General features: G+C 39.5%; 2 protein-coding genes across 3 annotated transcripts; both read left to right on the top strand.

The window, feature by feature from the left end:
* Positions 1–6,087: 6,087 nt before the first annotated feature.
* On the top strand, positions 6,088–18,396 carry ttc21b (tetratricopeptide repeat domain 21B). Its single transcript, XM_072397096.1, has 29 exons — positions 6,088–6,266; positions 6,679–6,808; positions 6,897–7,007; positions 7,085–7,251; positions 7,385–7,507; positions 8,498–8,655; positions 9,532–9,616; positions 9,748–9,846; positions 9,971–10,166; positions 10,245–10,342; positions 10,612–10,812; positions 11,040–11,169; positions 11,265–11,422; positions 12,216–12,440; positions 12,551–12,789; positions 13,038–13,110; positions 14,116–14,226; positions 14,305–14,443; positions 14,942–15,048; positions 15,275–15,463; positions 15,692–15,802; positions 15,896–15,977; positions 16,066–16,216; positions 16,303–16,464; positions 16,577–16,772; positions 17,030–17,254; positions 17,405–17,525; positions 17,616–17,683; positions 17,769–18,396. Exons 1-29 carry the CDS (start codon positions 6,243–6,245, stop codon positions 17,844–17,846), a joined length of 3,957 nt encoding a protein of 1,318 aa, XP_072253197.1. The 5' UTR covers positions 6,088–6,242; the 3' UTR covers positions 17,847–18,396.
* A 653-nt stretch (positions 18,397–19,049) lies between these two features.
* On the top strand, positions 19,050–26,255 carry galnt3 (UDP-N-acetyl-alpha-D-galactosamine:polypeptide N-acetylgalactosaminyltransferase 3 (GalNAc-T3)). 2 transcript variants are annotated; one of them, XM_072397092.1, is made up of 11 exons: positions 19,050–19,506; positions 19,775–20,314; positions 20,953–21,125; positions 21,642–21,791; positions 21,975–22,209; positions 22,310–22,427; positions 22,549–22,749; positions 24,374–24,505; positions 24,725–24,826; positions 24,924–25,076; positions 25,178–26,255. In XM_072397092.1, exons 2-11 carry the CDS (start codon positions 19,818–19,820, stop codon positions 25,289–25,291), a joined length of 1,875 nt encoding a protein of 624 aa, XP_072253193.1. In that variant the 5' UTR covers positions 19,050–19,506; positions 19,775–19,817; the 3' UTR covers positions 25,292–26,255. The 2 variants fall into 2 exon arrangements, with proteins under 2 accessions (XP_072253193.1, XP_072253194.1); XM_072397093.1 differs by having other exon boundaries at positions 19,051–19,506; positions 19,921–20,314.
* Positions 26,256–26,350: the final 95 nt, after the last annotated feature.

Here is a 26,350-nt window from a genome sequence, read left to right as displayed (position 1 = left end):
GTACGCCTACAAAATTCAGTCTTCATTTGTTTTATCATAAAGACATGATTGGGGTGTTAGGGTAATAATTTGAACACTGTTCCTCTCAAATTAGACTACCTGTTCTTCTAAAGTTTGGCTCTGAGTGCTTTGTGTACTTCGCCACAGTATGTCCTGAAGAGAATACTTTTCTTTCTGTGTTTCTATGTTCTCTACAGGTAAATGTATTGTTTAGTCATGTAAAGTCATTACATTTAATTAGAACTGAGCTCCTGAAACTCTAAGTGTGTATGATATACATGAGGACTGTTGAAATTCTGAGACAATAAGTCTCCCCTCAGTTCAAGTTTGAAAAAAAGACACCACTTTCACTTTCCTCAATACCTATTGGATACGATCTTTCCTTGTTTCATCCCATACACACTTGCTAAGTGAATATTTCTTTGTGCAGCAAGTCATCTAATTGAAACAATCATATAGGCCATATGTACATACCATTCAGTGCAACCTTTTAAGTTGACGTACCACGCCTACAAGCAGCAGAAGGGAAGGTTGACTCGTAAGCATTTTCACATCATTCTCAAGTCTTTTGAGACTTGAGATCAACGTATGTTCCTGTAACAACGCTAAAAGACTTTTGTCACCTGGATTTAGACAATAACATCAATTAATTTCATGTCAGTTTTATTCATATAGTGTCAAATCATGACAAGTCATTCATGACACTGAAGATACAGACCAGTTCAGGCCAAATATAATCCAATCTAATCCAAATGATTTGATGACAGTTAGAAAACCATGATGGTTTGAACTAAATACATTCTTTTAACAATCAGACAATCACGTTTATGTATGCTAGTTTGCTGGCCTTAAAACACTGTCACCTTTCTTGCTATATGAGCCCTTTTACCATATTAGAAATATTTAAGTGATTCTTTTTAAAACAAACAAAAAAATCTACTTTCACTGAACCTTCCCTGAAACTCTTCCTGTCTGATACTTTGAAAACCTCTGATATACATTATATAGTTGGTAGAGATTCTAGAAAAGTAAGAAGATCACTGATGACTGCAAGAACAAAGAAGACAAATATATTTATTTTTGCATGAGAGGGTAAAGACGGATGGGGGTAAGATGATGGGAGCTTGTAACAATGGGTTAACATGCTGTTGCCACATCCTCTTATCTGACGAATAAAGGTTTGTTGTTTTTTCTATTTTTCTGCCAGCACAAGTTAGCTTTTCTAACATCCAACATTTACAAAGTCTGGCTATGCAAACAACATGTTGAAGATGTTTACACAATTTACTACTGCCTATCTGTCGGTGGATGTTTAATCTAAAACCTTCAAAAGTTGCATTTAAAGTACATAGAATGAATGTTAATTTTATGATGGTAAAACTAATTAACACTTTTCTGATGTTATGATATAACAAAGGCAACTTTTTTAGAGCTCTGCTTAACAGTGCTTTTTTGTGTCATTAACATCAGGCTAGGATTTTATGGAACTAGAACAGAGACATTTAGAGTTTTGTAAGTAGTAAATATGTTTTGTACTTACATACATGCATATTTCATTTGTACTTGCTATTACACATACAAATATAGTGATACAAGTTATAAAAGGCATGTACAAGTTGCAGAACTTTATGTCTATATTCTAGCTCTAGGATTTGTGTTCACTGCTTCATTAAACTGATGTGCAACTTTCACTTTTCTGAGGGTTAAATTTGATAGAATAAATGATTGTCAGATAAATGATTCATAGGCATTAAGCATTAGCTTTTATAACAATAATTCATAGAAATGCCAACAGCACAAAGTGCCTACAGCAACTAAACCCTAATCACCATTAGATGCCATTTTGTAACCTGTAAAATGTTGAAGTATTCATCCATTTCATGTGCAAAATGAAATAAGCACTAAAACTATTAATGCTTCAGCTACAGTAACCAATGTCTTGAATTTCTTGGGATATTGAGAAGCTCTTTTTAAGTGACACAACATGTACTATGAGTATTTCTATGAGAAAAAGACACTACTGTTATATTATACTCAGAATATTCAGATCTAAAATGTGTACAAGTTAAGAGTTTATTACTGCTATGTTATATGTTTCAGCAAACATCTGTATAAGGAGCTAGAATCTGGTTTCTGAGTATGTCGCGTGGTGTCTGCCAGAACTATTAGCATCTAAAGTGGATGGAACATTTTATTAATTATTAACAGCAATCCAAATAATAATTTATTTTCCAGCATCACTTTTGCCTATTGCGGTTGCTGAACCCTTTGGACAGTAAACAGGAGACTGAGAGCAAAGTGCTCATTATTCCTGCCATTTTGTCAAACAATGTGATTATCACTTTGCGTCACACCCACTCGAAGTACTTTATGGCTCATATGTTGTTTTACTGAAAGAGCAGTCAGCACAACATTTGAGCTGCAACAGTCTAAGTGTTTGCCAGCATCCACTTACACATTATGACAGAAACAAACCAGCAATTGTTTTGATGTCAGGGTTTCTACTCTGCATCAATTTTTGCTTAATGTCATCTACCCTCTGATGTAAGAGATCCAACATTGTACATCATGAAATGTAACTGGAACCAGCACACAGCTTCACCGATGGCAACAAGTGGGGTTACAGATTGCCTATTTTAATGGCCAATAAATCAAGAATGATTCTGCAGATTATCCTTGCTTGTTGCCCAGCAACCTGACAGCAAACTCCTTTGTTAGACTGCATTAAGGTGGAAGGTCGGATGTTGGTCTACTGTCCCGATGTCTGGAGTCTTGCATGCTGGGCAGTAATATGTGGACATGTTTATGTGAAAGGATGTCTATTTGGCTTGGATCTGGCCACTGGTATGCATGGAGGGGGGCATCTTAAAATCATTTCAGAGAGAAATCTGAGAGTGGTACCATAACAGCTCTGTAATTTTATTTGCTGTAGATAAATGGGTTGAAAATCCCATTATGTTAGATAGTGGTGAGTTCCCTCTTATACCTTCCCAATGTGCTAATAGACAGACACACAAGGTGTCAGAAACATATGCATGTAGTTTGTTTTTTTAAAACCACAACCTCAAAATCACATGTTTGCAGATAAACTGTTTCTCACTCAAAACAAAGCACCCCAAATATCACAGTTTACAGACTTTTGAAATAGAAATATAACAGACATTTTCCTTTTTCGATTACTTTTTTCATCTGCTGTTTTAACATCAAAGTCACAGCACATATACAAGAAAACAGAATGATACCTGTTGTTTACTTACAAGGGTAAACTAGCACATCTGAGCACTGAAGTGCAAAGTAATCAGATTTTAAGCAACTTTTTTCATGGCAGCACATGTGGAAAATAGAAATAAAAGAGTTCATTAGCAAGTGATCTGCTTGTATAATTGAGGATGGTGCTTTGATCAATAATGGTCTATACAAACCACAATGGATATAGCCATTAGAATGCTATAGTAATATACCCCAGGGGGTCAGTATTCCATTGTACTGCTCTAATAGGTTTTCAGATGCATCCTTTGAAAGTGCAACAACACATGCAGTATTCATTGCTCTTTTCTAACTACAACACCTCAAATGTCTACCATATAACTACTCTATACTATGTTATTATTGTAAAATTACATACATTTCATTCAGATGATTGAATCACCAAAGAAAAAGAGAAAATTCTACATTCATAAATTAATATTATTGGTCATATTATTGTCATTATTATTGGTTATTGTAAAATAACCTCCAGGAAGTCCAGATCTCTGCTCAAATTTATGTGAAACAATACATAGACATTTGCCATTGCTGCACATACTGTACACAGAGCTCGATATCAACCTGATTTACTCTTCCATTGATGTGTTCTGTAGAGAGTAATGATTATGTGCCAGGGTTAGCGCTAAATAGTATCTGACAAGGCATGGAAAGGTCTCTATTGGAACAGTTGCACCATGACTCATCACTGTGGACATCATACTTAACAGTCAATTCATGGTGTTGTATAATATTGGGCCACCAGTTATCACTGACTTGATAGAAACATATTTCTACTGCGCATGGTTAAGTATATAAACATGTAGAAATAGGTGAAAGCAAACGTTGCTGATACAACATGGAAAATAATAAAGTTTATATAACACAATAACTTGAACACAATAAAGTGTCAGTGTTATCTTATGCAGTCTAATTGTGCAGCACTGCAAGAGAATAGAGCCAGCCATACGAAAAACAAACCACACTAACCAAACTTATCTGACTGTAACCTAAGCCAGTGAACTCGCTCACATCATTTCCATATATTCAAAGTAGGTTATACTTACTTTGAACCTTTGCCATGGATTTTTAAATACATTCGGGAGTTGTTTAACCAAGTGAATTTCTGAAGATACTGGAGTTAGTCGGGTTTAGTTTGATGGTGCTTTCTATTTCAACTTCACTGTATTTCAAAATGAAATATTGCATTTTTTCTCATCACATTTACCTGTTGTTACCTTAGTTATAGCAATATCAATTTATAAAATGACCATGATACATAAGATGAAATGTTATGAAGCAGTCACTAGAAAATATATCAACTTAACGAACATCAGCTACATCTCTCATGTATTTGACAATGGAAACCGACAGGGTATGTAATGAATACTGTTCTCTTTTAACATTTGATGACTACTACTTATTTTACTTGAGTGTAGAGAACGGGATGCTGTGAAAAATGTAATCAAAAGCTTAATGCAGTGACTTACAAATAAAGGACTATTTTATTCACAACAGAACTTTGAAAACATACAAAATGTTGCGTGCAAGATATCTTGCCCTGTCATGACAAAAAGCTCATCTATGGCAGCAACACATCTCAAAAATGTTGGAATCAGGGAAACATAAGGCTGGAAAAGTAATTAAAAAACTAATTGTAAAAAAGCAAGTAATTATGTGAACTGGCAACAGATCAGTAACAAGATTGGATATTAAAGACTACCTTAAAAAGGCAGAGTCTCTGAAAAGTAAAGATGGACAAAAGTGCAGCATTCTGAAAAAAATATGTTTTGAATATTCTATCATCTACACTACATGATATCATCAAAAGATTCAGAGAATCTGGAGTCAACTTTGTGGGCAAGGGACACAGCCAAAAAGATATTGGAATCCTGCAATCTTCAGGGTCTCATGCAGCACTATATTAAAAATGTTCATGATTCTAAAGCTTGAAAAACACAAAGTTGATTCCAAAATTACTGAGTCAAAATGGGAAACTGCTCTGTGATCAGACTTATCAAAATCTAAAATTCTTTTAAAGAAAATCATGGATGCTGAGCCCTCTGAACTAAAGAGCAGAGGGTACAATATCTGATGGGATGGGGGTGCATTAGTGCCCATGGAACTGGAAACTTGCACATCTAAAGCTGTGCCATCACTGCTAATGCATTGTGAAAGGCAAAATATGACAAAGAAAACCCAGGATTGTAGAGCTGCTTGAATCCTAGATCAGACAAGACTGAGACAACATTCTTCTTCAAGAGGTCCAGCAAAAGTGCCCAGAAGTTTATTGAGAGGGGATGCTACACATATGTGAACATGACCCTGTACCAACGCTTCTAGGCGTGTTGCTGGCATCAAGAAGATAAAATATCTGTTTTTGTCTTTGTCTTTTGTCTTTTTTAAAGTATGCCAATACAATTTCATGATTGGGCTACTAGGTTTATCATCAATTTACAATAACAATAGGCTCGACTTTGGTTGTAATAGCAGTAGAAGCAGTTTAGTATCAAAATAATAAAAAGGGTGATTACGCCCCCTATAGGTATAAAAGGAAAATTACCTTGACAAACGTCAACCATTACTGCTAATATTTTCCGAAACTCATTCTTTCAGGCTTCTCACAGTTCTTAAAACCCTAATGTATTTCGCTAACTACCACCTAAAAGACGGTAGAAAATGTAAAAAAATGTAAGGTTTAGAGAATATAAACCATATTAACGTTATAAACCTAAATATATGGTAAAACAAGACGGTTCATACGGCACTCACAAAGGAAGTCGGTCCTGAAAGTCAAGATGAAGGGATTAATGATTGTATTGTACAGGCTGTTCCTAAGTTACCAGGCAACGCTAAAGGACTTGGTGCAAGATGGCGAAGACAACACGAAAATTGCTATAATGTCCGTCTTATTTTAAAGAACCGTGAACACAAGGAACATTACCTAAGTGTTACAGTAACGCCAAAGCACTGTCTGCACCTAAAGCGTTTGAAACAAGATGGAGGATGAAGACACAACGCTGGTAAGTTCACACTTACCATACAGCACCAGAATGATACAGCACCAGAAGACGAAAACGTGTAGGGAAGCGAAAATAATAGTGTAACTTGTTAAGAGACTAAAAAAGCCAGTAAAGCTATAGATTAAGGAGGATGATTTGTAGTATAGGGTCTTCCAAATGGTGTAAGAGTTGTGACAGCTGTTGGCCGCGACGACGACATGGTAATAACTTACTTTAACTAGCTTAACATGTATTGTTGCTGTAAAAGCAGGGTAGCTGGCGCATCCTTTCACGTTTTTCACATTACTTCATTCTGTTTTGCCAAAGTAACCGGTTGATAAGCTACTTTCAGCTATTTCTATTTTTGTTTTGTCTTTGCTATCAGCACCTTTACACTCTGACAAAGTAAATTCCCTCCTTGTGTTTCCCTCAGGCTTTGATCAAGTACTACTGTTATGAAAAGTACTTCAGTCATGCTGTGAACTCTTCATCAGCTGCTCAAAGGAAATACAGCAATGATCCCATCTATATTTTTTTCCACGCATACGGGACTCTTATGCAAGGTGAGCTAAAGAAATTCGTAACGTGTCTTTAGGTAAGTGTGCCTTTTCCTTCTGTTATACATGTAGCTCTTTGATTATTTTACTTCAGATCAAATTGAAGAAGCCACAGCAGAACTGGATGCATTAAGAGATGATCGAGATTTGTCTCTCTGCACACTAATGGCTCTTGTCTATGCAGAGAAAAGAAAAACGAACCCAGGTAAGCCAGCATAGTTCTTTTATTCGTGCCGTTAGACACATTTGCTGGGATTTTTATAAGTCTCCTTGTATTCACAGACAGAGAAGTTATTCAGGAACTTGATGCTAAAGTCAAAGAGGATCGTAAAAGTGCACCTCCCAAGAGCCTGTACCATGCTGGCACTTTTCTCTGGCTATTAGGGCGGAATGATAAAGCTCGGGAGTACACGGAAAGAATGATCAAACTCTCCAATGGCTCTAGAGAGGTGAGATTAGTATTGTTCCTATAAGATGATTGACAAATGTATCAATATTATATTGGAAAGCAGTGTGTGCTCTCAATGATTAGAGCTGTGTGCTTGCGTTTTTGTAAAATGTGCTCTGAATTTTGTCATTTAGGGGATAATCCTAAAAGCCTGGATAGATGTTACATCTGGGAAAGACGCATACGCCAGAAAGGCTGGAAAATACTTTGATGAGGGGCTGAAAGAGAAAGCAGATGTTTTCGCCCTGATGGGAAAGGTGACATGGAAAATACTGATCCATACTGAATGGCCTTCCTCAGCTGCAGCTGCAAATAATATGCTGCTAAAATTCCTCACATTTCCCACAAAAATCTCATGAAACCTTCTATGTATCTAATTGACTCCTTGAGTCCTTGATTAAATGCATCTGTTTCCATGACAGTAATTTCACTAATAAGTTCACTGTTTTCGTTTACCATACTTATTGAACAAAATCTTGGTTCTGAAAAATTTGGGATGGGTTTTGTTTTTAATTTCAATTCAATTAAATTCAGTTTTATTTATATAGCGCCAAATTACAACAATTGTCATCTCAAGGCACTTAAATAATATAGTCCAATTCAAGCCAATTGGAATTCCAAAGCCAAATCATAATCCAATGAAATCCAATTAATTGATTTCAAAATAATCCAATTCATTCATATAGAGCCAATTCAAAAACAATGTCCTAGTTAAGGAAACCAACAGATTGCACCGAAACTTGTCTTCAGTCCAATCTCCCGTCCTGTTTTAATACAAAACAAATTTGCATTTGCAGATACAAATTATTCCAGCCTTATACTTAACTGGAAATAATACAAAGACAACAAATCAAATGTTATATCTGAGAAAAGTTGTTGCTTTTTGAAAAACTCCTGTAGAGTTCTGCGCTGTTTACCACCACACTGCATGGTCTTGTGAAAATAACCTACACATCAAATTCAAAGAGAGCGAATAACTCAGCATCTCTTTTATAAGTTTCGACATTTGTTATGTCCTCTTTGTATTATTTTCAAGACAATATAGCTTCTGTTAATTGTGTTTCTCTTTTTATTCACATTTGAAAGAATCCCGTTGTTTTGGAAATGATCGTAGCTCTTACAGATTTTTTTGGACTGTAAATGAGTTAAATCAGTTCAACGTAGCATGTTAAATATTGCCTACCTGCTGTTTACATGTCACACAGTGTGCATGTCAGTCATCCTCACTGAAATTTCTTTTGTCTCAGGCACAATACTATGAATATCGTCAGAACTACTCTGGAGCGTTAGAGATGGTTAACCAAGTCATAGTGAGTTTTCCTGGGTTCTTACCTGCTCTAATCAAGAAAATGAAACTGTTGCTGAGTCTTCAAGACTGGGACCAAACCATAGATGCTGCACACAGGTAATCAATTTGGAGCTTTTTTGAGGGTTTCTTCGAAGTTGTGCGATGATCTCTGATATGTTTTCTTATGTAATATTATTTGAGCTTGCTTCCCAAAACTAAAAAAGATCATAAACAGTTTTAAGTGCCCCTTTTTTCTTTTGGAGATCAAGTATTAGTAGATGACGACTAATCCTTAATCATTAAAAGAGGGCACCTTACCCCTGAAAGACGACGGGTACGGCTCGGTCGTCAGTGTATCTGATGACATGACAAAAAAAAACAACATTTGTTAGCATTTCAGAAGAAAAGACAGTCTGCCGTCACAAATGATCCAGCGTTCAACTACACATTTCATTTGGAGTTATCTCTCTGTGTCGCTCTCAGCCCCCATAGACACAGCAGAAAAAGAACATGAAGGACAGCACTAAGACAACTAAGAGCAGTCCACGTTCAGTTTGTTTATTATTTATGAGACTGCCCCCAAGTGGCAGCAAAAGCTCAAACATGACATGCATCTGAGTGGGACCAACTGAGCGAATGTGGACATCTATGTGTTTGCCTTTCTTGGCAGAAGCCAGTGCAACATAAAAACAAATAAAAAAACAAATTACAAGAATCGCATACAGTTTCAAAGAGGAGAAAGAGCAAATACTCAAGTTGCACCAAGTTTAAGCTGCTTTATAGCCTCTTTCTGATCTCATGAATTTGACTGGGGGGCAGGCAGCAAACGGTATTCCTTACATCCTTTAGATGCCTTCTTAGATGTTATTTGTGTGGGAGCTCAACACAGTACTGCAGCAGTATCATATATTCTATTACTATCAATAAAAGAAATCCTAGCTTATTAAGTGTTGGAGATGGACTTTATTCACAGCATCTTGTATCATATTTCAGGCTTTTACAGAAAGATAAAAATAACCTGGAGGCACTACGGATTCTAGCTCTACATTCTTTATGTAGAGACGGCGATATCACTGAGGTAAAGTTAACACAATTTTACATTGTCATACATTGAACATAGTAGTAGGAAATCAGCATGAAGGTAAAAAAGAAAGCAGGTAATAAGTGGACATACAGTATGATGGAACTCTTGATATCGCCCAATAACAGGCTGTAAAGCACCTTTCGAACGTCATCAGCAGCTTAGACATGTTGGAACCACACAACCCTGAGCTTTTCTACAGAATGTCTCTTGCCTTCACCCGTGTCGTAAGCCCATTTTTCCGTTTTAATCTAAATTCTGTTCTGAAATGTTTCAGCTGTTGTTTCTGAGGCGTTCTTTGCACAGAATTACAGCCCTTCCTGTTATTGTTGTATTTTCTTTGCCCTCTAGTGTGGACGCAATGCGAAAGTGATTGAGCAGACATTCAGAATGGTGGAAAGGGCCTTCTCTGTGGCATCAGAGGACCCAGATTTAGCCACAGAGTTGGGTTACCAGATGGTGCTTCAGGGCAGAATCAAGGAGGCCATGAAGTGGTACAAGACTGCTATTACCAACAGGGAGAAAGCTAGCATTTCAGCTTTGACAGGTAACATCTTCGCATGATACTTTGAGTGCAAAATTGAAATATATATTAAGAAAAAAATTTCATATGGTCATTATCCAGGTATAGCTCGTTGCCAACTGATAGAGGGTCAACTTGAAGATGCAGAACAACAGTTGGAATTTCTCACAGAGATTCAACAATCCATTGGAAAATCAGCGGTAATGTCTTCTATTAGAGTTTGCTTGAAGCAGAGGCTTATTGTGATTTAGAGATATTGTTGAAGCATTATGCAAACATAATGGCAGGACAGCAGTTTTTTTCCTCTCAGTTCTTCATTCTTCCACCAAGATTTATAGTTTTTTTTTTGCCCTTAATGTGAAACCTTTGAGTTCTTTTTCTAGAATAGCCCTTTTAAGTGGCTGAATCTGTTGAATCTTATTTCACGTGTTTGCCGTCCTTAACTTGCAGTTTGTTTTCACTCTTATAGGAACTTCTCTACCTGCAGGCTGTGTTATCAGTGAAAAAGCACCGGTCCCAGGAAGAGGTGACCAATCTGCTGAACGATGCAGTGGACACACACTTCTCTTCACTTCAGGGTCTGCCTTTGGGAGTAGAATATCTAGAGAAGATGAACCCTGACTTCCTGTTGGAGATTGTGAAAGAGTATCTTGCACTGTGTCCTTCTAAGGTACAACTAAACGAATCATTAGTGGTAAGGCGTCTGATAAGGGCCTTCATTTTGGGAAGAGAGCTTCAGTATTTATTGTATTTATTCAGTATTCCTTTGTCACGTTGTGTTTTCTTGGGACACATTTCTTGATGGTTTAACCCTCTTGCTTAAAGACTTATGAAAAAAGAAACATTTAAGTCATGATTAATGTGTAGTAAATAGCATTTTCATTGATCCACTATAAGCCTCCTGCCCCTGGCCAGCCTCCTGCCCCTCAGCTTCAGCACTGTGCCACGTTGTTGGATACTGTTGTCAAGATAGTTCCGGGCCTCCTTCATGCAGTCTTCATGTTAGCTAAAGTCAGGTATCAGTCTGGTGAGTTCTCCAGTTGAGCAGTTTATTTATTTACTTGTTTGTTCTTGTCTCATGTCAGTGGTATTTTAATTTGCATTGCTGCTGTGTTCGCTCAGGTGACATTGAAGCTGCTCAGAGCAGTCTACAGCACTGCTTAGACCAGTGTCCATCTCATGCAGATGCACATCTGTTAATGGCCCAGATCCATCTGCAGCAGGGTAACGTGACGCTGTGCACCCAGTCTCTGGAACTCTGCCTCAGCCATAACTTTGAGGTAAATCGCCACCCACGTAGATTTGGTGACCCCTTTCACGTATTTGTTTTGTAACATTTCTTTCTCGCTGTTACATTCATCTGATGAAAATACAGACATGCTCCAAATATAGGGGCAGCCAATTTAATGGCAGGGAAAACAAGAAGCAAGTGACAATAAAGGGAATTTCAATGAGACATGAAACATGAAGGCATCCTGCCGCTTCATATATTATTTTTGATGTAAGTATATATAACGATGTAAATACAAAAAGACACAGCTTGAAATGACATCGCTCTAAATACAAGTGTTAATGTCGGATGGCTCTGATCACATTCAGAGATGGTCTGGGACACATGTTTACACTGTAAAGCAGTATGAACCCAAACGTGTCTTAGGCCACATTAACAAACCACCTGCTTACCTAACTTCAAATGGCTGGGTGGCAAGAATTTCCTGTCTCACTGTTCTGTTGTCTATATAAAACAATTTTCTGTTTCTAATTGTTTACTTGAGAGCTGTTCGAAAGCTTCAGCTGAAGGGGGGGGGTATGTTGAATACACAGGCCATTGATGTATTAAAGGTATTAAAGCAGTAATGGTACTTTTTATAGTGAGCAGTGCGGTTTGCAGTCTCTGTCTTTCATCACATTCAGCTTCACTTTACATACGCATGTAGATGTCCATATTAAAGCCTGGTGTAAACAGCTTCTAAGTCATATCGTTGCAAAATCAAGTTCTTGATTTGTTGACCTTTCTTTTATTGATGCAGGGATTGCTTGTTCAAGTGGGTCATGATTTATTGTTCATTCCAGATTCGAGACCACCCATTGTACCACCTGATTAAGGCTCAGGCTAAGAAGAAAATGGGTGAGCTTGCAGAGGCTATTCAAACATTGCAGATGGCTATGAGTCTTCCAGGTGTCCGCAGAGCTGGATCATCATCCAAGTCTAAGCACAGGAAGACAGAACTAAGCTCTGCTGACTGTGTATCTGTCTTCTTGGAGTTAGCTGAGGCTCTGTGGCTCAACGGAAAACAGGTAAAATACTCCTTTCAAAGTGTGCTGAAATCTTATTTGGGCCCATATATACTGTATGTCTGGCTTTGAAGGAAAAAGTAATAAGATGATGAATGAGTTTCCTCTTTCAGCATGAAGCGGCAAAAGTGATGCAGGATGCCATCAATGAGTTCTCTGGAACCCCTGAGGAGCTACGTGTCACTATAGCTAACGCAGACCTGGCCCTATTGCGTGGTGACACAGAGCTAGCGCTGAGTATGCTGAGAAACATTACACCCGAGCAGCCCTATTACATTCAGGCCAAAGAGAAAATGGCAGACATATACCTGAAGCACAGAAGAGAAAAAAGACTTTATGCAAGTTGTTACAGGTGAGCACTACATTTGGAAGATACACATGTGCACACTGTAGTTCCCACATCTGTCAAATAGTTAAGTCTAATAAACCAGAAGGTGAAGGTACATTGAATAGAGCCATCCATGCTGTTGGAAAGAAATGTTTATGGTTCTTAATGGCAGTTTGGACTTAGCAAAGTGTGAATGAACAGATCACCTCAGAGATGTGTCTACAATAATGAAGTACATCATTTGTAATGTGATACACCTGTCTATTTCTTAGAGAAATGGTGGAGAAGCTGCCTAACCCTCACACATATCTCTTACTGGGCGATGCCTACATGAACATTCAGGAGGTGAGTAAAATCTGGGACTCAGCTGTGTCTAATGAAGATCTAAAGATATTTTCTGTACACCAAAACATTTGATTTGTTGTTGTTTTGACAAACTTAGTTTGGCTTTACATGTGCATTTAAAATCACTTTATTTCTCAGCAGTAATGTACATATTTTAAAAGAATAGCCTAGCTCAAAATTATTATAAAAAGGTTATATGTGAGTGATATGAATACAAAAACCTCATGTAACATAGTAAAAACACAGACTGGGACTATTTTTCTGCACTGTACTGTTCACACTGTACTTTCCTCAGTGCGTTCTGCTGATAATGTTCACATACCTTTGCTTAAAAGATCAGAATGTTACTTCTAAAACTGGACAAACTCAAAGTAAACAAAGCTTCCACTCCTTAGAGAGCAAGAACGCTGTCATTACATTAATTAAGAAGAAAATATTTTAGAAATGAACTTTTTTTCACAGGGGATCAGTGGCATCACAGAAACTCCTTGCATAGTCTCCCCTTCCATCTACAGATAAGAAGGTTATCAGCTGGTCCCTGGTACAAGACAAGAAGCACTGACCTAAAGTCATTTTTCCAAACTGTGGTGGACACAAACAACATAATCCTCATCAATAGATTTCAGGACAAACAAAAGACCAATTGTGAAGTCCTTCAATCATTTTACACAGTGGACAGGAACAGAATGCAGCTAAGTTGTTGTGCAGTCGGTTTTAATAGAAATCATAGCATCAAAGACTGTGAGATATTGTGGTATTGGTGGCAACCTCAGCCGCATATTGTTGACACATAGTTTGGTTGTGACGATAGGTGAGATGGCATCATTCAAAATCAAAAGAGATCCTCCAAACCTCAGTATTTGCGTCTTTATTAACCATTTCCAAAAGGTTTTACTTAAAAGGAGACAACACCATGAGTTGTTTAAATCATTTTACTGCTATTTATAATATTTACACATACCCAAATTCTGACTCCACTTCTGATTTCCTCATGTTTATCTTTAGCCTGAGAAAGCCATCGACGTTTACGAGCAGGCGCTGAAGAAAAACCCCAAAGATGGTGCCTTAGGCAGCAAGATTGGGAAAGCCCTCGTCAAGACTCATAACTACGTCAAGGTCTGTGTTTACAGTCGTTTGAAGATTAAAATCACACAAACAAACGAGTGCTGACGCAAGACTGCCATTACCATGCAGGCAATTAATTACTATGAAGCAGCCCTGAAGACTGAGCAACAGAATTTCCTGCGCTATGACCTGGCCGAGCTTCTGATGAAGATGAAGCAATACGAGCGCTGCGAAAAGGTCCTGCATGACGCTCTGGATCATGACCCAGGTACTTCAGACGTCACGATATGTCATGGACTGTGATTGTAGTTTCTGCACAGCCGTGATGACACAAGCAATGTGGCAGTATAAACAGCACGATGCAAAACTGGGCGTTGGTGTTTGTAAATGACGGTGATGCCGTACTTGTGTTTGCACATAGAATCTGCTGTCTTTCTGCTATGTTTTTGATTGAGGATTCATAGATTGTTGAGGGGCAGGGAGCTCATATCTCTGAATTCCATATCATAGAAAGTGAAGATCCATTCCTGGTTCTTCCTGAGGCATTTGAGGCATTTGACCACAGGGGGGTGCTGCAATGTGTACCGCACAATGGCCCACATGCATGTTTTTTCTAACGTTGCTTACAGCTGTTCCTTTTACATGATCTGGTTGCCACGGTAACTGTGACCTCCTGGACTGCATGGCCTCCTTTTGCATCTTGAAGCTACACTTGTTTATTGGGTTGTTGTGCTTCTAACTTGTCTTTTCTTCTTCTAAAATCCAGTAAATGAACTACCCGCCCTCTCAGATGATTGCCGTTATCTGGTCCTGTTGGCAAAGATCCAAAACAAAGTTGAAAAAAATGAGGAAGCTCTACTTTCTCTGCAAAGAGTAGGTGGCTCCGGTTATTTCGTCAGTCTTTTTCACATTTTCTATAAGATATTATTGCTTCATTATTTCTCTACACTACGTCGTTCACTTGGTGAAGATAGACAATCTTCTAAAACCATGGGCACATTTACAAAGGTGTGTCTCATTGTAGTATTTTCTGAACAAACATTTATGATCGTCATTGGTTTTGTTATTTCTGTAATGACACTGTATTTGTTGTTCATAGGCCCGAGATGTGCAGGCCAAGGTGTTGAAGCGTGTGCAGATGGAGCAGCCTGACGCTGTCCCCACGCAGAAGCAACTTGCTGCTGAGATCTGTGCCGAGATCGCCAAACACTATACAAGTCAGAGGGGCTATGAGAGAGCGGTCAAATTCTACAAAGAAGCTCTTGTGTACTGTGAGACAGATCGCAAGGTCAGTGCAGCTGAATCAAAACCGTTGTTTGTACTCACCACAGCTGTGCTCCACGAGCATTGGAGCGATCTTTTTCAGTCTTTTGCATGTTATTTTTTTAATTATGTGTGAACTCATTTGTTTATAATTCGATTGTACAAAATGTCATGTTTATGCGCTCAAGATTATTGTCCAAAAAAACCCGTGTGACATGATTTCATTCAGATGAATGCGCTCCCTTGTTCTCAGGTGATGCTGGAGCTGGCGCGGTTGTATCTGACTCTGGACGAGGTGGACGCATGCCAGGAGCAGTGCAGTGTCATTCTGAAGAACGATCAGTTTAATGAAGATGCAACTCTGGTCGGTTCTGTTTCTCTGACACCACAGCTGCTATCACGGCCCCTTTTAAAAACTAATATAAAAAGTGCTTTTCTCCTATTCGTTTGTCTGTAGATGATGGCAGACATTATGTTTAGGAAGCAGGACTACGAACAGGCAGTGTTTCATTTTCAACAACTCCTTGAGCGCAAACCAGGTGCTCCTGCTTTTTTTTTTTAAATGTGCATTGATGATTTGACATTCTCAAAATGAAAAGCATAATAAACGGCACCTGTCGCTTTCAGACAACTACCCAACTTTGTCACGCCTTATCGACTTGTTGAGGAGGGCTGGCAAGTTGGAAGAAGTCCCCAGATTTATTGATATGGCTGAAAAACATTCTTCCAGGACTAAATTTGATCCTGGGTTTAACTACTGCAAAGGACTTTATCTTTGGTAAGTGGAACGACTTTTCACCCCAAGATTATTGGGACTTCTGTTCTTTTTCAGCCTTTGTGACTAAACTTGTGCTTTCTGTTCAGGTACACGGGAGAGCCAAATGACGCCCTTCGACACTTTAATAAGGCTCGAAAAGACAATGACTGGGGTCAAAATGCTGTGTATAACATGATCGAAATCTACCTTAACCCTGACAATGACACCATCGGTGGAGAAGTGTTTGAGAATTTAGAAGGTGAAATTGGGTGAGTGAACTTTATTAACAGAGTTAGGTAGAGTGGAAATGACTCTATTCAGAATACAACTCTCTGTTTAAAACCTCTAATGCTAACATGCTTTCGCTTTGTCTCTCCTTAGCAACTCCACGGAGAAGCAGGAGTCAGAGCAGCTTGCTGTGAGAACAGCTGAAAAGCTACTCAAAGAGATAAAGCCTCAGACACCGGGCGGACACGTACAGCTCCACATCCTGGAGAACTACTGCTTGCTTGCGACTAAACAGAAGGCTAATATAGAGAAAGCCCTCAGTGTTTTCACAGAGGTTGCAAACAATGAGGTAAGTAAACTCCAGATGGTGCATGAGTTACATCACTCCCTCTTTTGTAAATATACCCACACTAAGAGATGGGCATTATTTCAGGCTCTCTCTTAATGTCAGTGAGCGCCATTTGGTTAGAAACCACACATCACTCTGTACCAGGCTGAATATCAGTGTATATAACTGTGTGTATGGTAATAGTTTAGCTACATAAATCAGTGGTGGGATGTTGTCAGATTCATCCTGTTTCACCAGAATTCTTCGGTTCAATCCAGAAAGACCACGTACCAGCACTGTTGGCCATGGCAACAGCTTACATGATGCTAAAACAAACCCCTCGAGCCAGGAACCAGCTCAAACGCATAGCTAAGATGAACTGGAACGTCGCTGACGCTGATGAGTTTGAAAAGAGCTGGCTGCTCCTGGCAGACATATACATCCACTCAGGGAAGTTTGACATGGCAGGGGACCTTTTGAAGAGATGCCTTAATCATAACAAGGTCAGCCTGAAAATACTCACTGCTTAAACATAACATCAAGGCTACATAGTTCTCACATATACGCATCTTATCCTCTTTTTGACAAATTGTGTTTCCTTATAACTCAGAAACCAACTTTAATTTCAATGTGTAACTGGACTTTTTCCCCAGTCATGCTGCAAAGCTTATGAATATCAGGGCTACATAATGGAAAAAGAGCAGGCGTTCCGTGATGCTGCACTCAACTATGAACTGGCTTGGAAATATGGAAATCGGACAAACCCAACTATTGGTATGTCAAGCAAAATCAGATGTCAAGTTCTATTTATAATGGATCAAGACAAAACACTTTCGTAACATCTAACGTCTACTTTTCCTTCAGGATACAAGCTTGCTTTTAACTATTTGAAAGCAAAGAGACATGTGGATGCCATAGATGTCTGTCATAAGGTGAGACATCTAGGGATGGATGCTTACACTCTTATCATCTTTGAGTTGATTTTATGATTTGCATCTGATTTATTTCTGTCCTCAGGTTCTTGCTGCTCATCCAAATTATCCAAAGATGAGAAAGGAAATCCTGGACAAGGCTCGCGCTGCCTTGAGATCTTAGTGTTGGACCTGTTTGTGTGTGTGTGTGTGTGTGTGTGTGTGTGTGTGCATGAGCAAGTGAAGGAGAGAGAAAGACATAAAATAAACATTTATATATTGAAATCAGTCAACTTTTAGTAAATCTACTTTCATTGTTTGGATTTTACTGTTGAAAGTGAACAGTTACTTGGATTTGGGAAGAACCTCAAACACATTTCTATGTACATTTTTTTTTCTGAGCCTATTCTAAGCTGGTTGCTGGCAGTCCAAAGAGAAAACACAGAGCAGAGACATTCAGGCATGTGCGCGACTGAAAGCTTACAGACATAAAACAGCTAGAAAAATGTTTTTGCAGCATAAAACGAGGGGACCTCGTAGAAGGGGAGTCTTAGGAGCGTTTCACCTGTATTTATTCAAACTGTGTTTCTATCATCTATTAACATTTTTTAAGGCAACAACTAAAGTCTCTAATAATGATTTTCTGTAGCTGACTTAGCATTTATATGTATTGTATAGAATTGTTTGTTTTATTTGTTTTGTCCTTCAAAGAGATACGTCATTTAATAAATATATAATAGTGTTTCCTTGGTCTTACTTTCTTTTTCACCTGAATTGACAGCATTAATAAGAACATGTGCGCTCCTAATTATGGATGACCGCACGACGATGATGTATCCACATATCAAACGTCACTTGAATCACATGTTGGACACAGTGAGCGTTTTAATGGACATAATAAACTAGCCGCCTGCCGTGGGTCGGACGCGGTGGGGGACATGGTCCTCACAGATGGAGTCGGTGTGCAAGTCAGTGACCGATTGACTTCAAACAAGGCACCAGAGAAGGTTCCCTGCGGTGAAATCCACGTCCTCAAGCATCAAGCGCTTTACGAACAACATCCGTGGGACTTTTCAGGGAAAAGACAAGCTTCCAGAGAGCGGTGGTGAGTGTCCACAACTTTTATCTGTAATTCTCGGGTTATATGCGTTCCCTTCGACTCGGGGAGTTTTCCACATTTGTACCCGGACCATGTGTTTTCTCAGTTTAATAGGACTCGTTCATTAAGTTTAAGCCCTGCGAGCGCGATGTCTCTCAGAGACTTGATTGGATGCGGTGGGATATATCGCCTTCTTCCGTGATTTGTAACCCAGCAACTGTTCCAGTCAGTGACCAGTTGAACAAATCCTATTAATGACGCCGTTGCTGACTCTGAGCAACTCCGAGGAGATCAGTCACCAATATTACTCCAAACGAAGACAGCCTCAACTCGCATTGATCGAGAGTTCATCGCACCAACACATGTCTGACTGAGTGCCTTGATTTGATTTGGCTGCTTGTGGGAAAGGTGGCCGCAGTTGATCGCCATCGTCTTTTGTAATCTCTGCTCTCTGGTTTGTGTTCCAGGTATGGATTCTGACCACTGTTTTGACACGCAGGAATCCTCTCTGCGCACGCGCACCGGTGCGTCACCACCTTCTACCTGAGAGTAACACACCTGGATCCAACGACACGGAAGTTTGGTGAAGTCCGAACACAGAGCGAGTCTTTTTGTCTCCTCGCATAGTTTCACTGGAACTGAAGCAACAAGCAGCGGATCCCCAGTTAAAGCAGGATGCAGGGTCGTTGGATTTGAGAATCAGTTAAAGGACTGCTAAACCTAACCTGTAGATCAGCGACTCATGGTACGTTTTTATTTGCTATGAAGGAATCCGGATCCCAGGGTGTTTGCTGATTTCACGTACTGATTTTTTTATTTATCTTCTTTTTTTTAAAAATCTTATGCTGAAAGCACACTGTTACTGTGGTGATATAACAGACAATGTGTCAATATGCTGTCTGTATTTTTCTGTATCTTTTTTTTCTATATCTCAATGTCTTAAATGTTAGAAAATAGCATTAATGTGGACTGCTAATCATTGTAATGCATTTGACTATATTTACTTATTACAGCTGAATCTCAGTCCAAAGCCTGCTTGCTCTCCACTAAAGAACAATGACAACTCTTCGCAGAGTCCTCCGAAGGCGATTGCACCCTTTAAAACTGGCTGTAGTGGCCTTAGTCTTTGTCACATTTGTGTTCTTTATACAATGGGAAGTGGGGACCCAAAGCCAACAGGAGGAACCATGGCTAAAGGAGATGGCAGTGAAGCGGGACGCCATGCTGGGGATGGTGATGGGAGCTGTCAATAACTTCAGGGATGCAATGCCAAAAATGCAGATCAAAGCCCCCATACGGCAGCAGGATGAACCAGGAGGTGCTTCCTGCCTGCCAGGTCACTACACTGCTGCTGAGCTCAGGCCAGCTCTGGAGAGGCCACCCCAGAACCCTCTTGCTCCTGGAGCTGCTGGGAAACCATTCCACACAAATTCACTGAGCCCCGAAGAGCAAAAGGAGAAAGAGAGGGGTGAAGAGAAACACTGCTTTAACCTGTATGCAAGTGATCGCATCTCTTTAAACAGGGACCTGGGCGCAGACACAAGACCACCTGAGTATGTCAACATGTACAGTCTTTATGCTTTCAAAAAACTTTTACAATGTAATTAAGTTGTTCTAATCTGTGTTCTCAAAGTGGGGGGAGAAAAAGAACAAGAAGATCTTGCTGTTCGAGATTAGCATAAAAGTGTACAGTTCTCCTTAGCTATTATAAGAATTTATCCAAAATGTAACTCTTCGGTTGAGTCTGTAAGATTACTGTAAGATTTACTGCAGACAGGGTAATGTAACATGGCTGTTGAACCCAAACAATTTTCTCATATTTTCTTTTTGAATCAGACGAAAATGTCAGGTACAAACCACAGAGATGATTGCTCTGACTGACTTTGTTTCTGCATGCCTGCCCAGTTACAGTTGGCTAAATTCACAGACAAGCTGTTTTGTAGTACCCGAAAGACCAAATGCATTTAATTTTGTAATCGGTATACAGCACAGACATAAGGCCTGTTCATAAATGACAAAATCCCCCTCTCCAACAGGGCAGGTATTTAAAAGGTTGCCACACATGCAGTATCATAGCTGAAATAGACTCCCCACAGGGGAGAGTCTGCAGATGTAATAACCAGACTATTGCTCTACTCAAGAACCGTTCAGAATAGTCAGATCTTTGTTTTCTTTGTCCTTCTCGATGCAGATGTATAGAGCAAACCTTCAAGCGATGCCCCCCCTTGCCGACCACCAGTGTGATAATTGTGTTTCACAATGAAGCCTGGAGCACTCTGCTGAGAACAGTATACAGTGTCCTCCACACCTCACCCGCCATTCTCCTTAAGGAGATCATCCTGGTAGATGACGCGAGCGTGGATGGTAAAAACTCAATGGGGGCCATCAAGACTGCCCTGCTCACTTTTGAGTTTGATGTCTTGCAGTGTGTGCGTCTGTAGCTTGTGAAGTGGGTAACAACAGGAAGCAAGGGGCCGCTATCAAATACACCAAAGAGGAATTAGCAGTGGTTGGGCTAAGAAATGAGTTACTGCCTGTAAATAGGTCAGATGTTGGAAGGAAGCAAAATGCAGGAGAGTTCAGAGGTTTCAGGGAATGCAGTCCAGCTGACACTTAAAAGTTTAGTCATTAGGTGGGAGCAGGCAACAAACTGACCTTCGTTCTACAACTGATCTCCGCACACACTGTCACTGTCAAACGCTCTCACACGGTGTTAGTTTTTATCTTTTTTTAAATTTTTTTAAGTACTATGAAAATAGTCTGCGCAGATCTATTACACATTAATAGAGTCTTTACGAAAAGCTGTTTACTTTTGCATTCATCAGATCTTTTTGGAATTTATTTTGAACTCTATGTCTAATGAATATCTCGTGCTTTCAGATGTATTGAAGGAGGAGCTGGATGAGTACCTGAAGCAGCTGAACATTGTGCGAGTAGTCCGACAGCGAGAAAGGAAAGGACTCATAACTGCTCGGCTTCTGGGCGCGTCCGTGGCCACCGGTGACACGCTAACCTTTCTCGATGCCCATTGTTAGTCAACACCAGTTAGTCAACACCATTATGCACATATTTAGACTGTTCTACACGCCCTTTCTTACACACCCAGAGCTCTACAAAGCAATGTTTGCTCTGGTTGAAAGCCAAGACATAAGAAAGGTAGAAATTATTAAGAAAGCAGCTGTGATGAAGTGTCCTGTGTGCATGTATTAATAGGTGAATGCTTTAATGGATGGCTGGAGCCTCTGCTGGCAAGGATAGCTGAGAACTACACTGCAGTAGTGAGTCCAGATATAACCACTATTGATCTCAATACATTTGAGTTCATGAAACCGTCCCCATATGGCCAGAACCACAACCGGGGCAACTTTGACTGGGGTCTTGCTTTTGGCTGGGAGAGTCTACCATATCACGAGAAACAAAGGAGGAAAGATGAAACATATCCCATTAAGTAAGCACGAGTTGCGCATCAGTTTGGAATATCCACTGTATGTAGGCTTTTTTTTTTGTAAATCATTTGAAACCTGTATCTGAATTGATTTATTTTAAAGGACTCCCACATTTGCTGGTGGGCTCTTTTCCATCTCTAAAGAATATTTCTACCACATTGGAAGCTATGATGAAGAAATGGAAATCTGGGGTGGTGAGAATATTGAAATGTCATTTAGGGTAAGACTTCAGTGAGCTGTCATTCTGTGCAGCAGTGTGCATATTCACCACTGAGCTAAATGGGTGTGTCTAACCACATGTCATTGTGCGTCTGTTTCTCCCGACTCCTATTAATCTGCAGGTGTGGCAGTGCGGTGGACAGCTGGAGATCATCCCTTGCTCCATTGTTGGTCATGTGTTCCGCACCAAAAGTCCACACACCTTTCCCAAGGGTACACAAGTGATTGCTCGCAACCAGGTACGACTGGCAGAAGTCTGGATGGATGACTACAAGGAGATCTTCTATCGTCGCAACCAGCAAGCTGCGCAAATTGCAAAAGATGTAAGTGCTGGTTTTGAATCTAGCATGCCTATGAGATTCTGTTAATTGACTTCACTTATTTTGAAGGAGTAGCAAATTGCTCTCAGGCATTGTCTTTCGTCTCCACTCTTCACGGTTGTAAATAAGTGTTTTCAAGTCCACTCATTACTATCTCCCCCTCAAGGCAAGTTTGGGCAAATCCAGCTCCTGTTCCTGACATGCTTACAAGCATTAAGTCTGATTATGAATTACTTAACATGCTCTACAGGGGAAAGCATGCACTCTCCAGCAAAATTATTCACTATTATATCTCTCTGTATATGAACTCTGTAAAAATTAAACACATACTTCAAAATGAGGAGACGTAGATCAGCTATCAGAGGATGAAAGCAGTTAACCAGCAAAGAAAAGCCCTGAAGGAAATCAGCTCTGGTAAAATGACAGCCTCTCAGTGTTTGCCAACATGTGGTCTCATTGGAGCCATAAACATTTCCCTCAGGGCTGTACCTCACAGAAGAGGCCAGCCCTTTCCCGCTGATTTCAAACAGACACGCCATCATCCACGGCTTCACAGAGTCCCCTGTCAGGGCCATCAGTGGGCCCTAGTTTGAGCACAATTCCCCTCATTATAGTAATTAAGGGCTCTCATTATTTAAGAGTATGAGGTGCCTGCAAATGTTTTTAAATGTGCCTTTACTCTTCAGTTTGAAAGGAACAGTGGTCAGATACGTTTCTGTAGTTAATTAAACAAATGAGGCATCAGAGCACTGGAACACAGTTACTGGTGTTGAGAAGTGTTAACTGATGGTGATCATCAAAGCAATTCAAAAAGGAAATGTTTCAGTCAAATTTAAACTGAAATACTCAGTAACTACAGTCTACAGTATGGGATGGATTGCCTTGAAATGTAAAACATTGAATTAGTAGATTTAATCCAATTTTGTCTTGCTGCTTTTAGAAAGGTTAATTAAAGCATCAGCGACTCAGTAAATTGTTTTGCGCTTGACTTATGAAAGAACCCGTGACTCTGGGCTCTTTGTTAATTTTATACTTAGAGGTGTTTTATACCTGATCAGTGTTATTAGTGGTAGTTTGCATTACAGAGTTTTCTCTTTCTTTTTTTGGTCTTTTGTTGCCTATGACTGTCTCAAATATTTTATCAGGCATCAAATCGAAATAGGCATCTAAAACAAACAAAAAAAAAACCTTTCTTAGTTCAAAAAGATGATTTAAAAATTTCATAGTAACTTATCTGATCTCCGTTGGGATTTATCATTTGTCTTTGTATTTTATTGTATTTTCAATAACATATCAGGTGTACTTGATTTGCAAACACTATGATTTTCTCACTGGGCACTTCTATGAGTTCTTTTAGCACTAATTAACATGCTAAACCTCATATTTGATGCATAAAAAATTTAACATGCCATTATTTTCAGAACAGAAAATCTAAAGTCAAAAATTTCTTTGAGTTCTTTATAATTCTTGCATTTAATTGCAGATGGACAGTGTTACTGGAGTAAAAGATTCTGCCTCTTTTCTATGCGTTTAAACAGAAAAAAAGATATAGATATAGATTCTAAATATATTTGGAAATACTGATCTTGTTATTCTCTTGCTTTCCTGCCTTTCATTGTTACAACAGAGAACTTTTGGAGATATCTCCAAACGCACGGACCTCAGAGCGCGGCTGCAATGCAAAAGCTTCTCTTGGTATTTGAGGAACGTCTATCCAGAAGTCTTCATGCCTGATCTCAACCCACTCCGCTTTGGCTCGGTAAGACCATACACCCCATCACCACCTCTTTCCAACCCCACCGCTCTGTCTAGCCACTGTGGGTTTCCACTTAGAATCTCCAGAGGGTACAGAGCAGTTCCAATTTAACACCACAAAAGCACTTCAGAGGCTGAAGTTGTTTGAACAGCTTGTGCTGGATGTTAGTTTTTCATTTTGTTTCCTCTCACTGCTCTCTCTTTTCCTTCTCTTTTTCTTTAGGTGAAAAATGTGGGCAAAGACTCATGTCTGGATGCTGGAGAGAACAATGAGGGTGGGAAGGAGCTCATTATGTACCCATGTCATGGACTGGGAGGAAACCAGGTCAGTAAGAAAATGTACCTTCTATCTCTTCTTGATAAAACTGCACGGTTCACTTTCAGACACACTGATAAGGTTTTTGATCTTTCCTGTGCTCTAGTATTTTGAGTACTCCACACGTCATGAGATTAGACACAACATTCAGAAGGAGCTGTGTATGCATGGGGCAGAGGGAGCTGTGAAGCTGGATGACTGCCAGTACAAAGGCAGGAACACATTTGCAGGAGCAGAACAAAAATGGGAACTGAAAGACGTGAGTTTTGTCTTTTGCATTTCTTTGCACTGTGATTTCAGATGCCTGGTTTATCATTTCTGCTTTTGGGAGAGTAATGGTTTTATCATCTCTTTATATAGAACCAGTTAATCTACTTACCAGGATGGAACATGTGTCTGACTGCCCGTCATGAGCATCCCTCTCTCGCTCATTGCAGTCCCTCGGACAGATACCAGCACTGGTCCTTCATCTGAGTGGGCAAAACATCACTTTGCAAACAGCTATGTATGCACGAGCATACTTGGACACAAGTATTCTTTTACGTATGCAGTTTTTTTTTTTAGAGTAATGATTGTATTGAGTTTTTTAATTTATTTTTATACATGTAAGAAGTCAACTGCTGCTGCTGGAAAGTCCAGACTTTGGAAGGAACCATAATGTGCCACCTCTACAAAGAAGAGACCGATTCTTGCAACAGTGAAGTTGCACTATGTTGACAAGTGCCTCTTTTGGGTTTTAGATGTTTTCAATTCTCCAAGTATTCTCAACCAAAACATGCAACATTTGGTGTTTAAAGCCAGCATATTCCTTACTGAGACATAAATGTAAGACAAAGATTGTGAGCAAACGGTTCCTACTGGTAACACTAAAATCCTAAATGTGATGCACCAAAGAGACAGACAGTGAAAACTTCAACCAGACAAGAATTATATGCATTGTCCCTTTTAAAATGTAATTCTTGGAATGGAAGATCTCTTATTTGGGACGGTCCTGTGCCTTGGATATAATGTTGTGGGTTTTTTTTTTTCTTGATGTGAAACTGATCGGAGGGTTTGGTGTGGTGAGGTTTTTGCAAATTTCAGGTGAAACTTAGTTTGGTCTCCTCAGTCCAAATGCATCAGTTATTTCTTAAAGTATTCTTTTAAAAACATTTTTTATCTTTAAACATTTTCAGTACAAATAGATAAGAAGAAGAAAGGCCGATTTATTATTTTTTTTTATGGAAACAAAACTTTGCGTGCTCATCGACAGCCTGAAACTCTGCATTTAAGCAGGGGTCCACATACTAATTTCTGGTGCAGGCACTAGTGTTTAAATGGCTGTGAAATATTGTTTGACTGGTTAAAGATCAGGTTGTGTTTGCCTTTTGTCAAATAGAAGCTGCCATGGTGCAAAGATGTTATTTTGAGCTCAATAAATTCAGTTGGGTAGTACAAATAGCCACTCCTTTGATTCATCCCTGTGGTCTGCAGAGGGCGCCTCAGACCACAGGGCCAGTGCTAACTCACTTTGCGGTAGAACTATGATGTACT

This window comes from Leuresthes tenuis, unplaced genomic scaffold (genome assembly GCF_036924035.1).
Source record: "Leuresthes tenuis unplaced genomic scaffold, fLeuTen1.0.hap1 SCAF_12, whole genome shotgun sequence".
NCBI classification, from domain to species: Eukaryota; Metazoa; Chordata; class Actinopteri; order Atheriniformes; family Atherinopsidae; genus Leuresthes; species Leuresthes tenuis.
This window is presented reverse-complemented; position numbering and strand designations above follow the sequence as displayed.

Bases quoted from the DNA above. Each gene is read 5' to 3' on its own strand.
- ttc21b (XM_072397096.1), top strand. From the start codon at position 6,243: ATGGAGGATGAAGACACAACGCTG. The intron at 11,423-12,215 runs GTAAATCGCCAC...TGTTCATTCCAG, and splicing joins GCCTCAGCCATAACTTTGAG to ATTCGAGACCACCCATTGTA. The intron at 15,464-15,691 runs GTCAGTGCAGCT...CCTTGTTCTCAG, and splicing joins ACTGTGAGACAGATCGCAAG to GTGATGCTGGAGCTGGCGCG.
- galnt3 (XM_072397092.1), top strand. From the start codon at position 19,818: ATGACAACTCTTCGCAGAGTCCTCCGAAGGCGATTGCACCCTTTAAAA. The intron at 22,210-22,309 runs GTAAGCACGAGT...TTTATTTTAAAG, and splicing joins GATGAAACATATCCCATTAA to GACTCCCACATTTGCTGGTG. The intron at 24,506-24,724 runs GTAAGACCATAC...CTTTTTCTTTAG, and splicing joins ACCCACTCCGCTTTGGCTCG to GTGAAAAATGTGGGCAAAGA.